The following is a 20,996-nucleotide window of genomic DNA, read 5'->3' on the forward strand; positions in this document are numbered from 1 at the left end:
GGTACAGAATTTATTCTTGGTGGTACAAAAATGTTCAAAAATTCGACATAATTCTGAGCTAATTAAAATACGAATTTAAAGATGTTGCACTACAGGTGATCGAAGTGCCCGAAATTTTGAAATGGTTCTCCCTCGTTTATTTGAGTGGTATTTTTTTTTTTTTCTTGGACAAAAATGGACAAGAAATTGTACAAGATTCTGAGCTAGTTAAAATTCAAATTTGAAGATGTCGCACTACAACTTCAGACCCAGATTTTCCTATTCATATTCTTTTACTGCCACAGGGCCACTAATTTAAAAATCCACACACACACACACAACAGTAGCAACTTTAACTTCCGAGATGGGTGACGTGAAAATTTTGTCGTAAGTGATTTGACACCGTTATTTATATTTTCTTCTAAAAAGGTAACAGTCATGCATCATTGCCGAGAGGATGAATCACTCGCCCCCTTCTTAGTCTCCTTTCACATGATCTTGGAAGACATTCTAAACCGACAACAATGAATCATTTACAGATCTTAAGTCTATTTATATTAGAAACTTGAAATTCCATTTATGAGGAAAGTTGTTGGACGTTAAATATTATCGATTTGGTCGTTCCTTTAAATATGCATTTATATGCAGTAACGACATAAACATGCATTAACCTCCGAAATATGCAAATATATGCACTATAAAACTCTGCTCTTTTACCCCAAAACACCTTAAACGAGTTTCTGTTTAAAGAGAATATCAATATCACATCAGGATAAAACATGCAAATATGCAAAAATCCGAAGTCTAATTATGATACAGTAAAACCTTGTTAATCCGTACTAATTGAGTATATGGTTGACCGAATTAATTTAAATAACCTGAAAGAACAGTAGAAAGTGCATTAAAACTCTGTTTATATGCATCGAAACACGTTTATTAAGGTATATTTGAAGCGCATACGCCTAAATAGATATACTAATACTGTACTTAGCATACTGCCAACTGTATCATACACATTTATTTTAGTGTAATGTATTTGTCAAGAACGGTAAATACAGTACTCTATTCTTAACTGTCACAGACTTACGTAACGAATACGATTGTTGATTTCTTTTGTCTGTTTGTATTAAGCGAAATTCTGCTTATCGGGGTCCGGATTAACGAGGTTTTAGTGTATATAGTGTGTTAATTAAATGTAAAGGAAATTAAAAAAGAAAACAATTATTACTTGCTTAAAGCACACATTTTATTGAATATAATAGTCTCTTCCAAATTATTTTCCATCTGCTTGCCAAAAATAGTATTTTTCTTGCAAGATATAACCTCTTTAATAGAAAAGAAATCTGAAGAGACTTTCCATCTACATCAGAATAATTCATCAGTTTCTATTTTTTTCTTCTTTTGTTTTTAGATACTTTAACCATATGTGTTCGTTCAACACAGCAATTTGAATTATTGCTAACCATAGTTCATAATGCTTCAACAAATCTTCAGTGTTGATTTTACCTTCCAAATCAAATTCCTCAAAAATTAAAACTTCAAAATCACTATAAAGAAATCTTATTTCTTTCAACTGTTGCTTCAAAATATACGATTTTTTTGCAACAAAATAGATTGACATCTCTGGCATACATTAACTGTTTCTACTCTCTTAGACAGCAAACTATTATGTAAAATTTTATATATTTGCAACCAAAAAAAACCTATTTTTTTTTCTGCAAATCGCTTCTTGCTTACGTTAGATAGCATAGCACTATTTCTTTTGCATAACAACCACCAGAAAATATGGAAAATGCACCGTAGTGTAAAACCTTGAGCAATTCATCTGCATTACTTTCTTTTACTCATTACTTTAACAATTAAAAGTCAGTTCAGCATTGGCATTAATATTCTGGTGTAATTCATTTATTTAACTTATTTATAGATACATGTCGGGGAATACTGTTCTGTCAGAGATATAAACTGAAAAAGCATTCTCTCTCTTTATGGTTAAAGAATTTATCTTTACACAAATGCTTTCTAACAAAATAAAACAAATAAACGTCAAGACACTGCCATATTACTACGTTTTCATTTTCTTTCAAAGAGATAAAAAAATTAACGCTTTTTCTCCTTGTATTTCTGTAAAAGAATTGTTCTGTTGAACAATGTTCCCTTACACGCAAACTAAGCTTTCATTAAGCAAAATAGTATCATCAACCTACTTATGAGTATACAGAAAAAGTATGGCAATTAAAATAATGCCAAACACTTATTATTTTTATTTATAGCAGTGACTAGACAAATAAATACATGTACTACCATTCGATAAACTATCATATCGAGAAAGTGGAGACAAACTTGTCATATATTTAATTACAGAGTACTTGTCTTTTAAATAATTCAATCTGTTTATAGTAAATGTTAATCCTTTTATTGTTTATATTTAAATCACAACATATATATGATATTAACCCCATTAAGTTGTCAGTAGGAAATATTTACGTGATCAATAAAATTTATTGCACTTTAGTTAAAAATGCGAAGAGTATGATGTAATTTAAAAGTATCATCATTCTGTCATTGGCCCTATTAGCTCATTGTATATTTATATAGATAGATATACTACAGATACAGTTAACATGTTTAAGCACGATAACACGATCAAAAAGAATAGTTGTCACAAAAGCAATTAATAATCCAGTTCTGAAAGAGACAAATCTCTTTTTTTTCCTGCTGAATGAATACCCCAACAATTAATGGTTGCGCCTCTTAAAGACGACGACAAATTGGTAGCACCCGAACTCATAAAAATCATCGAAAACAACTCTATGGAATAAGCAGTCTGCTTACAAAGCAAACTGCGTTGACTAAGCACCTTCTTTCTTATGTATACACTATGTACATTTAAAACTCCAATCATCACTTGCTTTCACATACATAGACTTCCACACAAAATACACGCTCATACATACTTTTATCACATTACTACTTTGGACAATTAAGGCACTGCCTGCTTCTAAGAGTAAAAGCATAGCAGTGATACATAAACTGTCCCAAGAAAATTAGAATTTTCTACCATGTAAGACGCTACACCTAGTATATTAAGCTTTTGTCACATCTTCCGCTTCCGAAGTTTTGCTTGTGCTTCACGCAACAATAAATCAAATGAATCCTCTCTTCTAGAATTATGTGGACCTGGAGGACTACTACCCATGGCATCTGCAAAGACGAATATTTCGGAATTAATACAAAGAAAACGTTACGATGAACCGAAACATTTGAATTTTCATTACATCATTAAGGGGGCAGACTACTGAAAATGATACAAAAGCTAACCATTTTCCTTTTGCCGGAAGTGAAAAGAGATAATGAAATGTAACTTACCACAATAATAGATAATGTTACTTTACACCCAAAATAAGAATCGGAAGAATTTTCAATGTTGCCATTAATAGAAATTACAGTATGGCCACAATATGGATTACCCAAAAATCTACTGTTTATTACAAAATTATTTATTTTGTACTGTTTATTACAAAATAAATACAAATATTATTTAAAAGGTAGTTAACAGGGAGCCAAGACAGCATGATAAGGCATCAATTACTGTTGAGTTTATTTTTGTAGTTGCTGCCTTAACCTAGATTTTTGGGTAATTCATGTTCTGGCCACACTGTAATTTCTATGAATGGCAACACTGAAAATTCTTTCCATTCGTATTTACGGATGTAGAATAACATTATTTATTATTGAGCTAAGTTACATTTCATTATCTCCCTTCACTTACAAAATACGGACAAAAGAAATATCGTTAGCTTTTGTATCATTTTTAGTAGTCTGCCCTCTTAACCTAAACTGGTTGCCGCTTTACTAAATATACGTTAGTTTAAACTGGGTATTATCAAAACGAATGATCAGGTAAAAAGGAAGAGACAGATAATAAACACCTGGATATCAATATGTGAACATTATTAATTTTGTTTTCGTTTTCCGGATTTTATCATCCTACTAGGAAATGGCCTTATGTACTACTGTAGGGAATACTTTGCGTTCCTGCTTCTGCGTTTCACATAGAATTCCTCTTAACTCCGGAATTTCGCACGAAATTACAACACCTTATAGGGTATCTTACTACTGAACCACCCTTTTTCTTCTTTTCTAGGTCAGATGTCAAAAACTTTGAAACGCGTATTTTATTGAATGTGTTATTTGAAGTTTTTTTTTTTTTTTTTTAATGATGTTTTATAGCTTAATATTTACACATTCAAAAGACGCATTCACTGGGAAATAAACTTTACAATCATATATGCAATGTCATTTAATAACACAAATTTAAAGAAACAAAATATTTTGGCCAGCAGGAGCTTCTATCTATATATATAAAAGAGAACGTACAAAATTTTGTCCGCTCATCACGCTAATACGGCTGAACCAATTTCTTTCATTTTTGGGGGGTTATTAGGATTTGGACCCTAGATGGTTTTTATCATATCACTTTAATTTTTAATTACCAGTGTCTTGAGATAATTGGCCATTCAAGTGTCCATAACGTACAAATCCTTTGTTATTAGTTCATCATAGGTAAAAATAAACGTATTTATATGCAACCCGCATGACCGTGTCACTCGGCGGGTTAACATAAATGACAGGCGATATACAGCGGAAAATAGCTTGAATCTTCTGTTTAAAATTTTTTAATTGATTTGCTTATTTTTACAGACACTTTTACAATATGCCAGCACCGGGATGACCGCAGCGAAGCGGGGCGGGTTAACATAAATGACAGGCGATATAATGTTAAGATTTACTGCAATCTTCTATGGTTTTTATCATATCACTTGAAAGCGAAAAAGTAAAAATTATCTAAGTAACAAAGTTTATTGCGTTCCGGGGTGACCGCAGCGAAGCGGGGTGAACGCTGCTAGTTTTCTTAAAATTAGCTAAGCAGAATGTTTCCCTTCTTCAAATGACACGTTCAAATTATTTTAAATTAGAAGTCTAAATGGCAAATTTCTTGTCTGTAACCTTACGGATTTCAGAGATATGAATCTCATTATAATAACCGCAACCCCATTTCACACCTCCCACTTCGAATTTCCAACCCCTTTGTCTTCTCTAGTTCATTATGAAAAGAAGTTGAAACACGTTATTTAATTATTTTGGTCCAAATACCAAATGTAATGTTCGTTACTTTACGGGATTCCGATTATATTAATTATTACCTTCTTCCAAGAAGAATTTCTAAAAATCCCTCGTTGGTGGTACCTCACGTCGCAAAACCTATGTACAGCTTAACATCTCTTCCGCCGCTTGACGTTAATGGACGTCTGAGGCATCCATTTTATGTGCCAGTGATACCCTTCGGTGTCTTAACCTGATTCATAGGTTACTCTCTCCTTCACAACACATGGATTCAGCTTATGTTAGTATTGACTGCATGCAGAAAATGGTGACTTTGTCCATTGTGGGCGTGGCTTCCTTCTCCCGCGTAAATTACTTGTAGATCAAAAGAAACACTTTCGCCTAAAATATCCTTCTGGTACCTGGGGTAACTCCCGTCTTTTAAATGGCGGCAACGAACGTATTAAGTAGTGACCTAGGCGTTGATCTGTCTGTCAGTCAGACTTTTTGTTTTACTCGTACAGAGATCAGGATAAAACCGAAAAATAAAATTTACAGATATTCTGAATATTAAAATTATCTGCACCATAGTCCCATTTAAAATAATTATAATTTAACAGTAAACCCTTATGCAGAATTGTAATAGTACGCGCTGAGGACAATAATTAGAAAATCCATGTAATACATGTTCAATGTCTGTAATTAATTATTTGTATACCTGATAATGTAATATGTACTCAACTTACCATGTTGCCTCTGCGTGTTAGAACTAGTGTTCTCAAAATTTTAATTTGTAGTGCATTCCTAGAATTGAAATTATTTCTACTTTTACACATTAGAAAACAATCACAAATGTAACATAGAAATTAACCGTTCCAGCCTAAATTAAATTGTGTCAGGCAAAAGTATTTGTTTCTTTTAAAATGATTATGTAAACACGAATCCTGTGGTATTATTTCCTGAATTCACTGAAATACTTAACAGCATGAAGTCGAAAAAATGCAAGATATATTACTAAATTGAATAATGGAGCAATTCAGCGTATTTAACAAGACAGGATGGCCTTTAGAAACATTGTGCTGAAGATGATGTGCTTCAGTCCAGTGAAAACCTCATATTTCATGTATCACAATGTATTTCACGTGAAATTTTAGCAAGAAATACATTTTGCCCTAGTTTTCGATACCTGGGTACTATTATTATTATTATTAATGATGTGAAGTGCGAACGTAAAATAAAAGCAACGATATGAACGGCGAAAGAAGCCTTTAGGAGGAAGAGAAGTCTGTTTTGTGGGACACTGAATAAAGAGTTGAGAAAATAAATTCATAAAATGCTTCGTGTGGAGTGTTGTACTGTACAGGGCAGAAACATGAACATTACGCAAAAGTGATGAAAAACGACTAGAAGTTTTCGAAACGTGGGTGTGAAGAAGAATGGAGAGAATTAGCTGGGTCGAGCAGAAAATGAACGAAAGGGTGTTAGAAATAGTAGGAGAGAAAATAACATTTTTAGATATTATTGAAAAGTGGAAGAGAAACTGTTTGAGACATTGGCTAAGGAAATGTATCATGAAGTGCTAGAGGGTATGGTGACAGGAAAAAGAGCAAGAGGGTGAAGGAGGCTACACAATTGATGGATATCAAAACAGAGAAAATGTACGTGAAGAAGAGGAGGTTAGTGCAAGATAGTGGAGAGTGGAACCTCAGTTCCGGTAAGTGACCTGCCAATAATGGCAGAATACCTATGATGATGATAATCTCCATGTCATGAAGCATTTAACGAACTCTTGGAATTAGTCTATAGAATTCCAACACTTATGTGCTATTTTTAAATTTTGTCCATGTAACCAATTGCCGCTTTCTTTTTAACGTATTAGAACGTATAGCAAATACTTTCACGTATTTGCTACCACTGCGTATTTTGCGCTCCCTTATTTTTAACCCTGAAGTACTACCCATATGTTTTGTCACATTACTACTACGCGGAGTCTGTCAGACTCCAAACAATATATTGCGGAAAAATTACCGACACGTTGTTAATTTTCGCATATACACTCAATATAACCAAGAAGGTAGAGGAAGCGGCAATTTGGAGAGGGGGTAGAACGGGAAGTTATGACGAACGCGGTGTCTGACTGACTCTGCATAGTTCTTACGGGTTAAGGGATTATTTTCAATTTTATTTTTGCTCCGTGCACTTGATTTTGTTTTTCATTATGGTGCGATTTTTCCCCTTAAATACTTGTGTATTGTGCATTTATTACGATAAGAGAGAGAAAATGATGGGATTATTATGTACGATATTATTTTTAAAAATGCTTATATGCTTTCTATATATAAGATTGGCCAAACATATGAAAGGTCATTATGTCACACACAGGTGGATGATCTGACTGCATAGTAAAGTTTCAAGTTGTTTAGCACGCCAAATTATGGAACAGGTGAAAGGTCATTACGGTTTAGCGTAGTTCATGTGGGTTAGAAAATATCATGAAATGCCGTTACGTCACATCATTAAGGTAACTGCGTTGAATAACTATGAATATCATTGTTAAAACTATGAATATAATTGTTAAAACTCTTACATTATTAATGTAGTTTCGTAGGTTGGTAACGAATGTTGTTTTTGATCGGGCTTATTGAATGCGTGAAAGCTAAAGTTCACTGGGATTTTTTCATCTACATCTCAAGAAGAGATTTCTTAAATAGTAGAAAGGAATGCGCCAAAGGGATCACTCTCCAATTAGAGTTAAGGACAACCCTCCTTATCATGCCGTAATAGCGAGGTTGGGCGCCTCAGGTGCCAAGATAAAAAGAGCGGATGCCAAAGATGTCACTCTTCGGAATTCCGAGTTGTTAGAACTTAACCCAGTATTTACTGAGTGCAACTATAGTTGCGTTCTACATAAAAAATAATTTTGGCTTATTATAGTTTATTTTTTACATTCTTCCTGATGTTTACGTTAATTTAGACACTGATTTTTCTATCGAAAGCCATGGTTACGTAATACGTTTTCTGTATTAAGAATATTTGAAATTAATAATTAACAATCTGTTCCTGACTATTCCGTATATTTAAGATGCTTGCAGTCTTTTGCAAAAATTTACTTTTAAATTTAATAGCAGTAGACACTCTCGTAAACAAAAGACCGTAGTTCAAGTGAGCGTGCCAGGACCTATAGCCGAGTACAATGCAAAAATGGGTGGAGTTGACCTATCAGACCAATTTCAACAGACATATAGACCAATAATCAGAAACAAGAAATAGTGGTGGCCTTTTTTCTCCTGGGCACTTACCATTTGTGTTGTAAATGGGTGGGTCCCGTACAGAAGACTTGAGCAGAGCACTGATCAATTGTCATTCAAAAGACAATGCACACTACAATTGCTTTCGCATGGAACCCCACCGAAACCAAAAGGTGTTCGTGCGAGTATTCCTTCCGTAGAGGGCTACGGCGCTATTTGACTAGATGGGAAAGACCACTGGATTATCGCTGGTAAATCAAAGTACAAAGTTTGCCAGATCTGTTCAGGGCGAACAAAGTACTTGTGTGAAAAGTGCAAATGTTCTTTGCATCCAGAATGTTTCAAAACGTTTCACGGATGCTTAGTATCTCTTGAGTATGAGATGTTGGAGAACTATTGAGTACAGATTATTGATTGGACAAGTCAGTATTAAGATATTTTTTATATATAAAAAAAAGATATGCTGCACTTACTGTTCATTTTATTATAATGTAAAACAGAACAGTTTTATAAGAATGTAGTGTTTTCTTAGTGTCTAATACATTATAAGTAGCAGGAAAAGTTAATGCAACTTTATTTGTAGTAATAAGTTATTTCCGATATTTATTCCGCCCGAGTGCAGCTATAGTTGCGCGCAACGAATTATGGGTAGGTGTTGAAATTTTACAATGCTACATTTTTTCGTCAAGCCAGAGATTGAAAGGAAAAAAATCCTGTATTTGTTTAACAGACACCTCGCGCAGGGAATTATGGACATTAATGAGTTAAGAAGCAGCAGCCTACTAAGCCGCGGAACTAAACAAATTGGACAGTGCCAGGGGAAAGACATCCTAAGGTATGGCGCCGAAGGAGTCACTCTTCAAGGCGCCACCCGAGAAAGATAAAAGTATGCGGCACCTATACCAGGTCTAAACTCGCGGTTTGGGCGCGTAAGCGTCAGGGGGCGGTGTCCCCAACTATATACGTCCCCAAAACAAATCTGTTCATTCACGCATACCGAAAGTGTTGTTTCAAACGCACTGTATTCTTAATTACCGCATACCCGAATAAAGCCCACATCAAGACATCTATTTACAAAATTGGTACATTTACATACCCTGATTTAGAAAATATGCAAAATTACCTGAGCAAATACAATATTTATATAAACCTATTTTCTTTCTAAGTTAAAAAATAGTCTAACAAGTACACTGTCTTACTTTCGTATTTACACAAAACAATTGTGCTGTCGACTGTAGTAAAATGAAATGAAATGAAATATTTAAGTTTCACATCCCACGACTACGCTAAGGAGACGGTGATGATGAGAAATGAATGAAATGGTGGAATAAAGAAAGTGGGAGGAAACGGGAGAACTCCGAGAAAAACTATACACACGATGTTTGCCCATCACAACGTTCACTTGGCGAGAGCTGGGATCGAACCAAGGACCCCGTGCACCAGAGGTGAACGCTCTGCTACTCAGTCATCGCAGTCCCTCGATTGTAGTGACATCTTTCAGGCCTGCTCAGTATTCAAACTTCATTGTAGAATTGTAATGTGCTTTCTGATTAATAATGAGATTTGCTCATTATTTTATACAATTGATCACATCTCCAATTTGTGAACTGCAAAATATACTTACCTAAATCAGAATAGCGCACTTTACAAAATGCTCTTCTACCACCAAAGCATAGATCATACTGTGGCAATGACGGATCATCATTTCCATGTTCCACTGCTTCGTATGCATCCACTTTGTAAGCGAAAGTCACGAATCCATAGTTGTCTCTACAAAGTATTATTTTATAATTATTTAGAATACAAAACACAAAGTACTATTCCTCATTTTACATCATGAAACAATCCATTTTGACAGTGCATAAATGCCATCCACTGTAATTGCATAAATACCATCCACTGTAATTCCATTCAACGCCTAGAAATCATGCAACACGGTTACAGAATATACGATATTTTATAATTTATAATCAATCAATCCAGGTATCGAGAGTCATTTCCACAATCCAGAATTTTTTTTTTCTTTTTTCGTAACCACTACGCATATTAGAAAGAAATATATGCTGGTACTTATTTTTGATTTCGTAATATTCACCATATTATTATTTACCAAAAAAAAAAAAGAAAATACGATTTATCACACATCAGCACGTTTCATTACAACTTATTCCTATAGTAACAATTATAATGTAAGAATTTACACAATAATGTCACATATAAACATTTTTAATTCACTGGCAATCTTATTACTGTTTTCAGCGAAACTCTTCTCTTTGGAGTTTTACGCCTCTTTTCAATATCGAGGCTTCAAAACACATGAATCAACTGACTAACGTAAGATGTAAACCATAGGTACTGATCTTGGAGATTAACTTCAGTTACTCGCACAAAGTGAAGAAAGCTAATTGTTTAGAACCATGAGGACAAAAATCATATCATGCATAAAAATCGCTTAGGAGGATATTACGAGTAGAACTAAATATTTTGGAAGCTTACATCCATGATTCCGTGTTTGCCATATCTCGAAAACGAAGAATCTATCGTGTTACACTTGTGCCAATTATCCCTCCAATCCACATGAAATTTTTAAGTGTTGGCCAAAACGAAACGAGAGAACTACACTCGTTCTCCTAGCTTCATAATGCAAGATGGAACTATCTATCATCTTAAGTAAGCTCTGGTTGGTCTGAGCCTAGAAATGCTATCACTAGCAAAAAGACTATTTAAAACCTGGAATGCATCTGCTATGAGCATATTCATGTTAAAAGAAGGTCTCTGTGGATTTAGCCTGTCTTACAATTTTCAAAACACAATAAAATATAGTTTGAAAGCAGTCTCATACTTAAAAACAACAACAAAAAGACCTAGTAAACAAAACGGTTACTGTTTTTGAGGTATTATTTACCAAAGCACAGTAGAATCGCCAATAATTATACATTATACAACAGGCTGTCACGTTACACCGAAATAAACCATGTCGGAAAGACAAGAATCATTTCGTTTAATGGAATTTTCCACGTAACAGGACGTGCAGAGCTGAACTTCGTTAGTTCAGTTTGACAGTAATTTTGAAAACTGTAAAACAACGGCAAATCCATAGAGACTTGTTATTGATATGGATTCCATGCGTATTTAAAACATGCTATACCATCTGTGGTTCATTCCTTACCCATGCTCTCTAAAGTGAACACTTATATCCACAATTGGACCGAACACTTCAAAACGCTGACGAAGTTCTGCCTTGGAGGTACCTTCGGAAAGACGGCCAACATAAATAACTCTTCGTTCTTCAACTTGCCGCAGCTTCTCCCGTTCGCTCTGCTGCCATGACACTGTTTTGCGAATTGGTGATCGAGATCTAGGTGAAGGATACAAATATAACAAATTAGTTAACAAAAAACTGTGACAACATTACATCACAAAACAACGTTTTATCAGACGGGAATGGGAAGAAATATGAAGGAAAGAAAAATTTAATGACATAAAGCAGCAGTGAAACTTCCAGTTGGGTGCCGTACTAGTATGTTGAGTTACATGATAAAATTCGAACAATTTTGTATATTCCAGTATATTTTGTACATTTTGCTGGGATATTTATATTTGTGTCACAACTTTGAGGTAATTTTTCTCGTGACCTCATGGATGGTTATATTTAAAATAGTTCCAGGGGATTTTGCATCCACAGAGTATCTACTAAAATTCCACAATAAAATTTCGTGACTTTTACGTGACCTTTTCTTTACCAAACCATTAAATTTTTAACATTCTGAAGAGCGAATTTGGGTGCGAATTAGGCCGAATTTTCATGCATACGATAGAAGCGTGCTTTGCTTGCGATTTGGTAGCGTCTAAAGCTAACCACAGAACTTTCTGGTGGTGAATTTTCACGTTTGATATAACAAAATTTTCCAGTCTGTACTTATATTTGTATGTACAAACAAACAAACAAACAAAACAAACAAACAAAATAAATAAATAAATAAATAAAATGAATGAATAAATGAATAAAAAACCGACACCCAAAAGCTAAATTTCACGACTTTTCTTGACTTTCAAGACCGTTTTCTAATTTCGTGACTTTTTTGGGACTTTCATGACCGACAGACACCCTGATCCAGAAATTACTATGAAAAGCACTATTTAAAAAATAATTCAAGCATCGTCACTTTTTACCATTGTCATGCTTTGGGTTCAAATTTCCCGAACTTTGATGAGGTAGTTTTTACGTGTTCGCATGGATAGCTTATGTTTAAGAACAGATTCATTGAATTCCGCGTTCTCAAATTAGTGTGTAAAGTGCAATTAGAAATTTATACAACCGTGGGCACTTTTATCATTGAAATGGGCGGTAGTTCTTCATTTATTTAACTTAGGAAGGAGAGAAGTACTATACATACTCAACTTCGTAAATTACAACTACTACCGCGTATGTACATATTTGCGGCGGCTTTGAATCCATTGCAGTATACATCATCATATGTAATATATATTTTTCTGTACAAAAGAATATACTGGAATATAAAAACTGTTTTATATATATGGCATGTATATTTTTCACACTTTTATAGTACATAACCGGACTAAATACTGTTGCATGATGTTTCGTTCATAAAATAATACTATGGAAATGACATTATATATATATATATATATATATATATATATGGACATAAGGACCTATGGGGAAAAGTGCTTAGTTTCACAGCTAGAACTGCAGAAAAGAGTGAGTGGAACTGCTGCATTGCACACGCATTATTTCGAACACGAGAAATCCTAGAGTGACAGTCCATATGAACAACCGGTCCGTCGAGACGGTGTTAGTTATCCGTTTTCCGGATTCCAATTACAAATTCTCGAAAATTACAACTATAATAATATTTAAATGAAAATTTTATATTTCGAATTATTATCTTCACTCAATTTCTCCTAATGTAAATCATGTCATTATGAAAATTATACAATTCCACTAACAACTAATTTTTAAAATTACCTACTAACAGTAGCAGGATTGCCAGGGCTTTTTCAAATCGATTTTCCCTGACAATTCCAGGTTTTCCAGGCATAATTCCTTCCTCCAAAGAAGAATGAATAGAAAACCCTCCATAACATCCATCCATTCATTCTTTTTTTCTTTTCTTTCTTTTTCTTTCCTAAGTATACAATTAACAAGGTTTAAATCTGTGATACATTTCTTTCACTATAATAAAATTACACTACCGTGCTTACTATTACAGTCTATATAAGTAATTTCTGTTACGGAAGTTCACACTGAACAAATTACTACTGCATGTTTCCTTAGTTTCCACAGTTCTCTACATTAGTGTGTTAACTAACGTTAACATCGTTTTACAATTCATTGTACATGCTTGTAATGGAACTCAAAATAACTTTCCAGATCTATAAACAGTATTTATTTTTAAAAAAGAAATAGGAACTAATAGATGGTAAACAACCTCAAAATACTCCATATAGGATGTATGACGTGCTAGTTTGTTTCTAAATTGTATGTCAGTGAAAGTGTTTAAAACTTGTATAAATACTTCCTTAAAATGATAGCTTGAAGAAGAACGATAGAAAAAGGACAGAACGAAACAAGACGTCAACTCAGGAGAGCCAGATTACTGAATCTTCGAGAAATGAGAATTTTCGCTGACTTAAACTTTTCATGTAAGTTAACCTTTCATTATAATTGAATTTGTCTTGTGTAAAAAAATGTATTTTCAATACTTCTCAAGTAGGTCCCTCGACACGCCTATATGTATTCAGTACACTTAAATATTTGTTCTTCTTTAAAGTAATTTTCAAACGGTCTATTTAGTATGTTTGAAATAGCATACTGAAAGAGTGCTCTTAATTTATATTCATTTCGAATATGTCTGCAACAATTGCAAGCTTTTGTTTCTTTAAGGATGATTTACTGATCCAATAAATGTACATTAATTTGAAATTAATTCTTTTACAAATAACCTCGATTCGCACTAAATATAATAAGATATTACAACTATACTACCACTGATGTCAAATCTAGAAATTAATATTAATATTCAAAATATGGTCAATTTAGAGTAGAGTAATCATTGCATAACTCCTATCAATATTTAGAAACTATCTAATTATTATTTAGAGTAACTAACTATCTATTATTATTTAGAAGATAACTTTCTCTTTCTATATTGAAAATTTAGGAAGATCTTTAAATAGAGAGACGAAACAGAGATGCTTTCAGGTCTCAATTTCATGCTCCAAATTTTTGCATTCAATGGAAGTCTCTAATAAAAGTTTTGCTTTCTTTTTTGCTAAAATTGTAATCCGTTCAGCTATGCGCTTTTTTTTTTCTTGCTTTAATTTGTTTGCCGTGGTTTCCGTTCTTTTCCTTTGCATGGCTTCTTCATAACGTGCATATGATCCAAGTACGTACTGACGCACTTTTGAGTCTCTATCAATACCAAGGGGTCCTCCAGCACATTGTATAGTATCATGAACAACTCGTAAACTCACCAAAGATTCTTCATGCGTATTTTCAACCAGCATGTCTTGGTTAACTGAGAAACCCTTCTCAACGGGAACATTTCCATGGGAAAGGACACGTAACATTATAATTACGTCCCACAAATCAACGAATTCACTATTATCAAATAGATTGCAATAAAAGACATCTAACCTATCTATGTATACATTAAATGATTCTTCCAATTTTTCTTCTGAAACACACAATTTGGAAAATTGATGTTTTACTTTTTTAGTTTTGGAAGCTACAATTATATTCTTGTTCTAGAGTTCCTCAAGAAAATTATACATCTTCCCTTCGCTTACACTTTGGTTAGTACAAATTTTAATTGGAATAAGGCATGACAGATTTCGCACTATTTTGTATTTTAATAGGCATTTTTCAATAATTTTTGAAGTTGTGCCTGCCAGAAAGTATACAAAATTCCCTGACATTTCCAATTTTCCACGATTTCCCTGACATTTTCAGGTTTTCCAGGTCGCTGGCAACCCCACAGTAGACAAAACAATGATGGAATCAGAACGCTGGACTGATAAATGCTTGCAGACTAGCTGTTGATCTTGCGACCAAATTTTTCGGTGTTATTCCATCATTACTCTGCGCCGACCACGACTTCATAAGAATGAAACAACTTAAGTAACCACATACAACACTTCAAAATTTCCTCAAATGAAATGAAGCTCATAGCTAGTGAATTGAAGATGAGAAAAATAAAGTGTCAACTCACAAAAATAAAATCTACTCTATAGTCTATGAAGACTGCGTCCGCAAAGTACAAAATCGACGTTCGACTCAAAGTCAATAAGAAAAAAATGAAATGAAATCTTTGAGTTTTACGTCCCACGGTTATGCCGGTTAGGCTAAAGGAGACGGTGATGATGAGTAATGAATGAAATGGTGGAATGAAGAGTGGGCGGAAACGGGAGAACCCCGAGAAAACCCACGCACACGGTGTTTGTCCACCACAAAGTTCACTTGGCGGGGGCGGGGATCGAACCCGGGACCCCAAGCACCAGATCAAAGCCAATAAGAGCAGTAACAGATTTTGTTATTCTATCATAACTTTTTTTTTTTTATGTTAAAAATATAAATAAATTGATTGTCTAAAAGGTTGTTACACATTTAGGAATTAAGTTCAACAGTAGTAATATGTTACTCTGGAATTTGTCTTGTAAGAGACAACAATCGAGACAACCTAACCTGAGAAAACACTAAAGACAGCTCTATTACGAAGCAGAGTACACGATTCCATTTTCGCCATCGTACCATTAATATTATTAATGTAACCCAAATATAATTAATATGCTTTTTACGTACAATAACTTGTCGAAAACTACAGGTTAATTACATGCTTATCCAACTGACAATAATATGCAATGCTTATCCATGCATTTCGTGCACTTCTGTAAGAATGAACTTTCTCAATTTGACTTACAATCGAAAATAATTCACGACATACCTGTCGCGGTCCCGGACCCGGTCTCTATCTCTCCATGAGCGTGACTGACTGTATCGCCGTCTGCTACTATGGCGGCGCGAACGGCTCCGATGTCTACTAGAACTTCTCTTCCTCCTACTATGGGATCTTGAGTGACTTCTGGAGGAGCTAAAGGGAAGAAAAACTTAAGAATTAAATACAGCTATCACATTACTCATAGCAGTAGTGACTCATGTATATGTCTTCCAAACCGTCATATGTCTCCCATGGATAATGCAAATCCCTGCCAAAATACTATTCCTTACCTAAGTCTTAAAAAGCTGACAGCTGTAAGCGAAAATTTGACGTTGAATACAATTTTTTGAATGATCTACAGAATTGCCTCCCAGACACTTCTTGGTTTCTAACCTCTTTCCAAGAGAAGTGTGTGTGGACGAAGATTCCGAAGCAGAATAATCAAAAGAAATGATCTCGTAAGATACAGACTGTGCTTTATCCCCTTATAAGTTTCTTCGCAATGCGAACGGACCAACATACATTGTTGAAGTTGGGGTTTAGCATACTGAGTTTTGATAAGTATATATGAACTATATGCATGGGAAATCTGACCTTCATAATTAGCATAAATTTATAATTTTTATTTGCTCTCGAAAAAGTTTTAACGATTCATTAATATGCGACTGATAATTTCTTACATATCATGTCTTACATCACACAAGTGGACACCTGATGAGATCATTATGAAGTAGCTAACAGCAGTGTGTTACAGACATGAGGTGAAGCGCTTTCTTTCCTCATAACTTTTAGCTCAAAATATTCTTCATATCAGAAATATCGAGTAGCTTGTACAAAACACCATTTCCTTCTTCTTCATCTGAAGTGTGTGCTTTAAACTTGTTTACTGTAACTATTAATTTACCTGGTTTAAAAAAAGACTCTAAGAGCAACATTCCTTGTCTAGAACGGTCAACAAAATTTCACTCTATAAACAGAATTATTGGCTCTTTATAAATACCTTGAACAACAGGAACCACGAGAACTCCAAGAAGGGGAACGAGACCAAAAACTGCGATCATCTCTGCTTCCGCTTCGACTTCTACTGCGTCCTCGACTTCTACTACGTCCTCGACTTGGAGACGAGTTGGATGACACAGTTGATGATCTTTGGCTGCCAATGAAACAAGCAAAAATTATTAAAATCCAATAAACACACTGCAAGTACTGTATATAAGAAATCAAGGAAAAAATTCATACACCATATCTCTATGAATGCAAATTAAGCCAAGTTGAAAGGGTGAGAATGTACAACTGGACTGAGGCTTGAGCTTGGATCAACGTTTAAGGTGCTAGAAAGCCAATCATTATGTGCGTTCCTAAATCAATCATACATTCACAGTTGAGGTCAGTGCTCAACCTGTCACACACTTGGACTATACAGATGTTGTGCCTGGACAATTCAATGTTTAAATTAATAAACATTGGCAGTTAAAAGATTTCTTAATTCGTCTTGGAAAACTTCATACCTTCACTGAAAATTATATCCGGAACAACCAACAGAAAGTAAACGTATTCATGTTACCTAATTATGTAGGTCCTCCGCAACACTTTGTTTTCGTTTACCTCCCATGATTAAAGAAGTTGGGCTAAAAGTGAGGATGAAAAATTTAAGATAAAAAAAAATCGAAAAATGATACATTTTACATGATACTCGTACCCACACCGGAATCATTAACTCTTATTTTAATGTCTCTATTCATTCGCCTACCTCCCTGCCCCTATCATCGTGAAAGTAAACCACAAAAGCACACGAAATTCACATTTGGTTATATATGAGCTCCGCAGATAAGCTATAGTCAACAAAGTTTAAGATTTCCACAAGTACTAAATATACTACCAGTAAGCTACATACGTAACGGAACACCAAACAACGTGACACACACACACACACAAATCGTATCATGAAAGTAAGTATACTTACATTCAGCTACGCAGGGATACATATAGTCACCAAGATAATTAAGGAATTTGGATTAGCGAAACTTCTGTATATATTTACCCTGTTTTTCAGTGTGTCTGCCCTTCCGTCAGGGATACAGAAAGATCTCATAAACTACCTGATGAATCATAATCAAATTTGACCAGGATGTAGAGCGTCAGAACTCAGGAATCGAGTTCGTTGGAATCGATTAAGCGTATCAAGAATACATTAATAACTCTCTACTAAAACTGAAAATTATAAAAATCCACTACAACTTCCTGTTTCAATATTGATCTATATACAGCAAAATCGATAAGAGATGTACTCAGACGCGTTTTAAAATCTATTTAGCGTTCTAACAATTCCGATTTGGCGAATTCAATTGCTGAAGGTGATTGCTAGCACTGGATTCAGCACCAAAACAAACAGAAAAAAAAGTTGTTTAGTGGCAGACCCCTCTACGTTCTGCCTTCGCACTTTGTTCTCATTTATCTCCCCCCCTCGTATACGGTCTGCCACTAAAAACCCTCTTTTATCTGTTTTTTTTTTTTTTTTGTGCTGAATCCAGTACTAGCCATCATCTTCAGCAATTGAATTCACCAAGTCGGAATGGTCCCTTGTAAGAAGAGATACATATCTTTCTTAACCCTCTATTCAAACTGAAGTTGTAGAATCAACCACTTCCGATTTTATTGTTGATCACTATAGAGTTAAAATGGTATAGATTGCGACAAGCAGTTTTCTGCAATCAATTAAACTCCCCAAGAATATATTCCATTTCCAGTCTCTACTAAAACTTAAGTGGTAGAAATCTAGTACTACTACTGTTGCAATATTGAGAAAACATCAAGCCATACAAACCAAAATCCCTAATGTGGTGTACGCGTGCCACTGTTGTTTTAACACACATGTGCCGCAATACAATTTTTGTGTTAGCAACACTGAAAATTCATACACTGCTTATGAAATTTTTCATGTCCCATCATTATGCTCTTTCGGTAAGGGAGATGGATGATTAATGAACGTGAATGATTATAAACGAACTGTTAGAATGAGAACATGCGAAAGAAAGAGAGAGCCCCGAGAAAACCCATGAACACGAAGTTCTCCACCACAAAGTCGCACGGTATGGGATAGAATCAGGAACCCTTATATGGTTCGCGCACAAGCGAAATTAACTTTTTCCCTTGAAGTTCAAGATTTACATGTGATATTTTTGAAGGAATGGGGAAGTCCTTTTTGTGCCTCCCGGTGACAATGTCAGGTGGCTAACCATTTGGAACGATGGCAAAATTTGATTGATTGACAAGTCTGCAAGTGACTTTTTTTTTTTTTGTGACAGTTTTATTGTTGATAAGAAAAGTTGGTTTGGTTTGTAACTCTACTGTATCATAGGTGAACGCTCTATCATTGAGCCACGATGTTGATAGTACAAAATGAAAAATCCATTTTCAGAGAGCAAATTGTGGGTACGCGGTAAGTTGGTCCAACAGTAACAGTGTTAGGTGTATCGAACGCAACAGTATCCAAGGTGATAACGATACACAACTCGCAGCAAGACACTATCAAAGAAGATTAGAAAACAGGAAACCAAGTTTAGGCGAGAAGAATAACCAAAAATTGAATCAAAGAGCTTATATTCTACAAGTGAGTGCAGAAATCATTCGGCTTCTGGAACGATCTATTTCTACAATCATAGTCCGACGAGAGCAGAACATCAACATTCGTGGTCGCATTGTGATTTCGAACCTTCTAATCATTGCTGCCAACGCGATAACACGATAAAGATGATGCTGAGAACTCAGAACATGGATTGCTGGCGACTGGAAGAGACTTAGTGTGTTGCGATGACTAATCTTCCTCCTTGTTTCCAACACAGGTAGGAGTTATGGATCTATGGCGGACCCTAAAAAGGTATATATTCTGTATTGGTGTGAGCTGCAATCTCATGGCATTCCATTAGTCTTATTATTACTTCCAAAAGTCATTTCCAGTGATTATCTGGATACTTGGGTAAGCAGATGCAATATATGGAACAGATGTTGTATCCTAATAAGGATGCAGTCTTCCAAGGTAACAGCGTGTCTATACCTTTGCAAACATCAGGATGAACTTTGATCCCAGACTTGAATATTATTCAGCATCTATGATCAATTTTACAGCAGTAAAACCGGTACAGATTTCCTTCTCCAGTATCGTTCACGCAACTAAGTGCGTGCTGCACTGCATGAAGAACGATCCATCACTACTTTGGCAAATGATGTTATAAGTTATGAAGCTCAATTCTGACATATATATATATATATATATATAAATAAAATAAAGCTGAAGTGGTTCAATGTAGATCCTCTCAAGTGGTATAAATATTTATTAAACACACACCAATATGTACTTTATCGAACTTTTCATCCATTAGCTTCTACTGTTTCTCTCTTCAATCTGACTCACTCTGTTTTTCTTGTTTTTGTAGATTACACAATGGCTGACTGATTAACATTGGAGCACAGAAAAGTTCTAGCACGCCTCATGGAAGTGTATGGTTTATCGAATTCTTCGTCAGCTATTTGAATGTGATACACCAAACCGTTTAGCACTTCATTGAATTTATCAGAAATTTCTGGAAACTGGATTGGTAGCGAACAACTATCGAGGAAACGCTTACGATACATATGAACTGAACGTTGCTGTTGTACTTCAAGTGCTACTGCAGAGTCATTTTAAGTCAACCGGAAATAGGGATCT

General features: G+C 34.8%; 1 protein-coding gene across 3 annotated transcripts in view; it reads right to left on the reverse strand.

Moving 5' to 3' along the window:
- Positions 1-1,200: 1,200 nt before the first annotated feature.
- Positions 1,201-20,996, reverse strand: part of LOC145666708 (uncharacterized) — a 66,011-nt gene continuing 46,215 nt past the window's right edge. For 2 of the 3 annotated variants that reach the window (XM_081734211.1, XM_081734212.1), the window contains exons 10-14: positions 17,292-17,444; positions 16,298-16,444; positions 11,500-11,688; positions 9,955-10,100; positions 1,201-3,180 (exon numbers count right to left, since the gene is read on the reverse strand). In XM_081734211.1, the coding sequence (XP_081590337.1) occupies positions 3,074-3,180; positions 9,955-10,100; positions 11,500-11,688; positions 16,298-16,444; positions 17,292-17,444 (742 nt within the window). In that variant the 3' untranslated portion in view covers positions 1,201-3,073. The remainder of the gene's footprint in view (positions 3,181-9,954; positions 10,101-11,499; positions 11,689-16,297; positions 16,445-17,291; positions 17,445-20,996) is intronic. The other variant, XM_081734213.1, reaches the window with a different exon arrangement.

This window comes from Thermobia domestica, chromosome 12 (genome assembly GCF_964235325.1).
Source record: "Thermobia domestica chromosome 12, izTheDome1.hap1.1, whole genome shotgun sequence".
In the NCBI taxonomy this organism is placed as follows: domain Eukaryota; kingdom Metazoa; phylum Arthropoda; class Insecta; order Zygentoma; family Lepismatidae; genus Thermobia; species Thermobia domestica.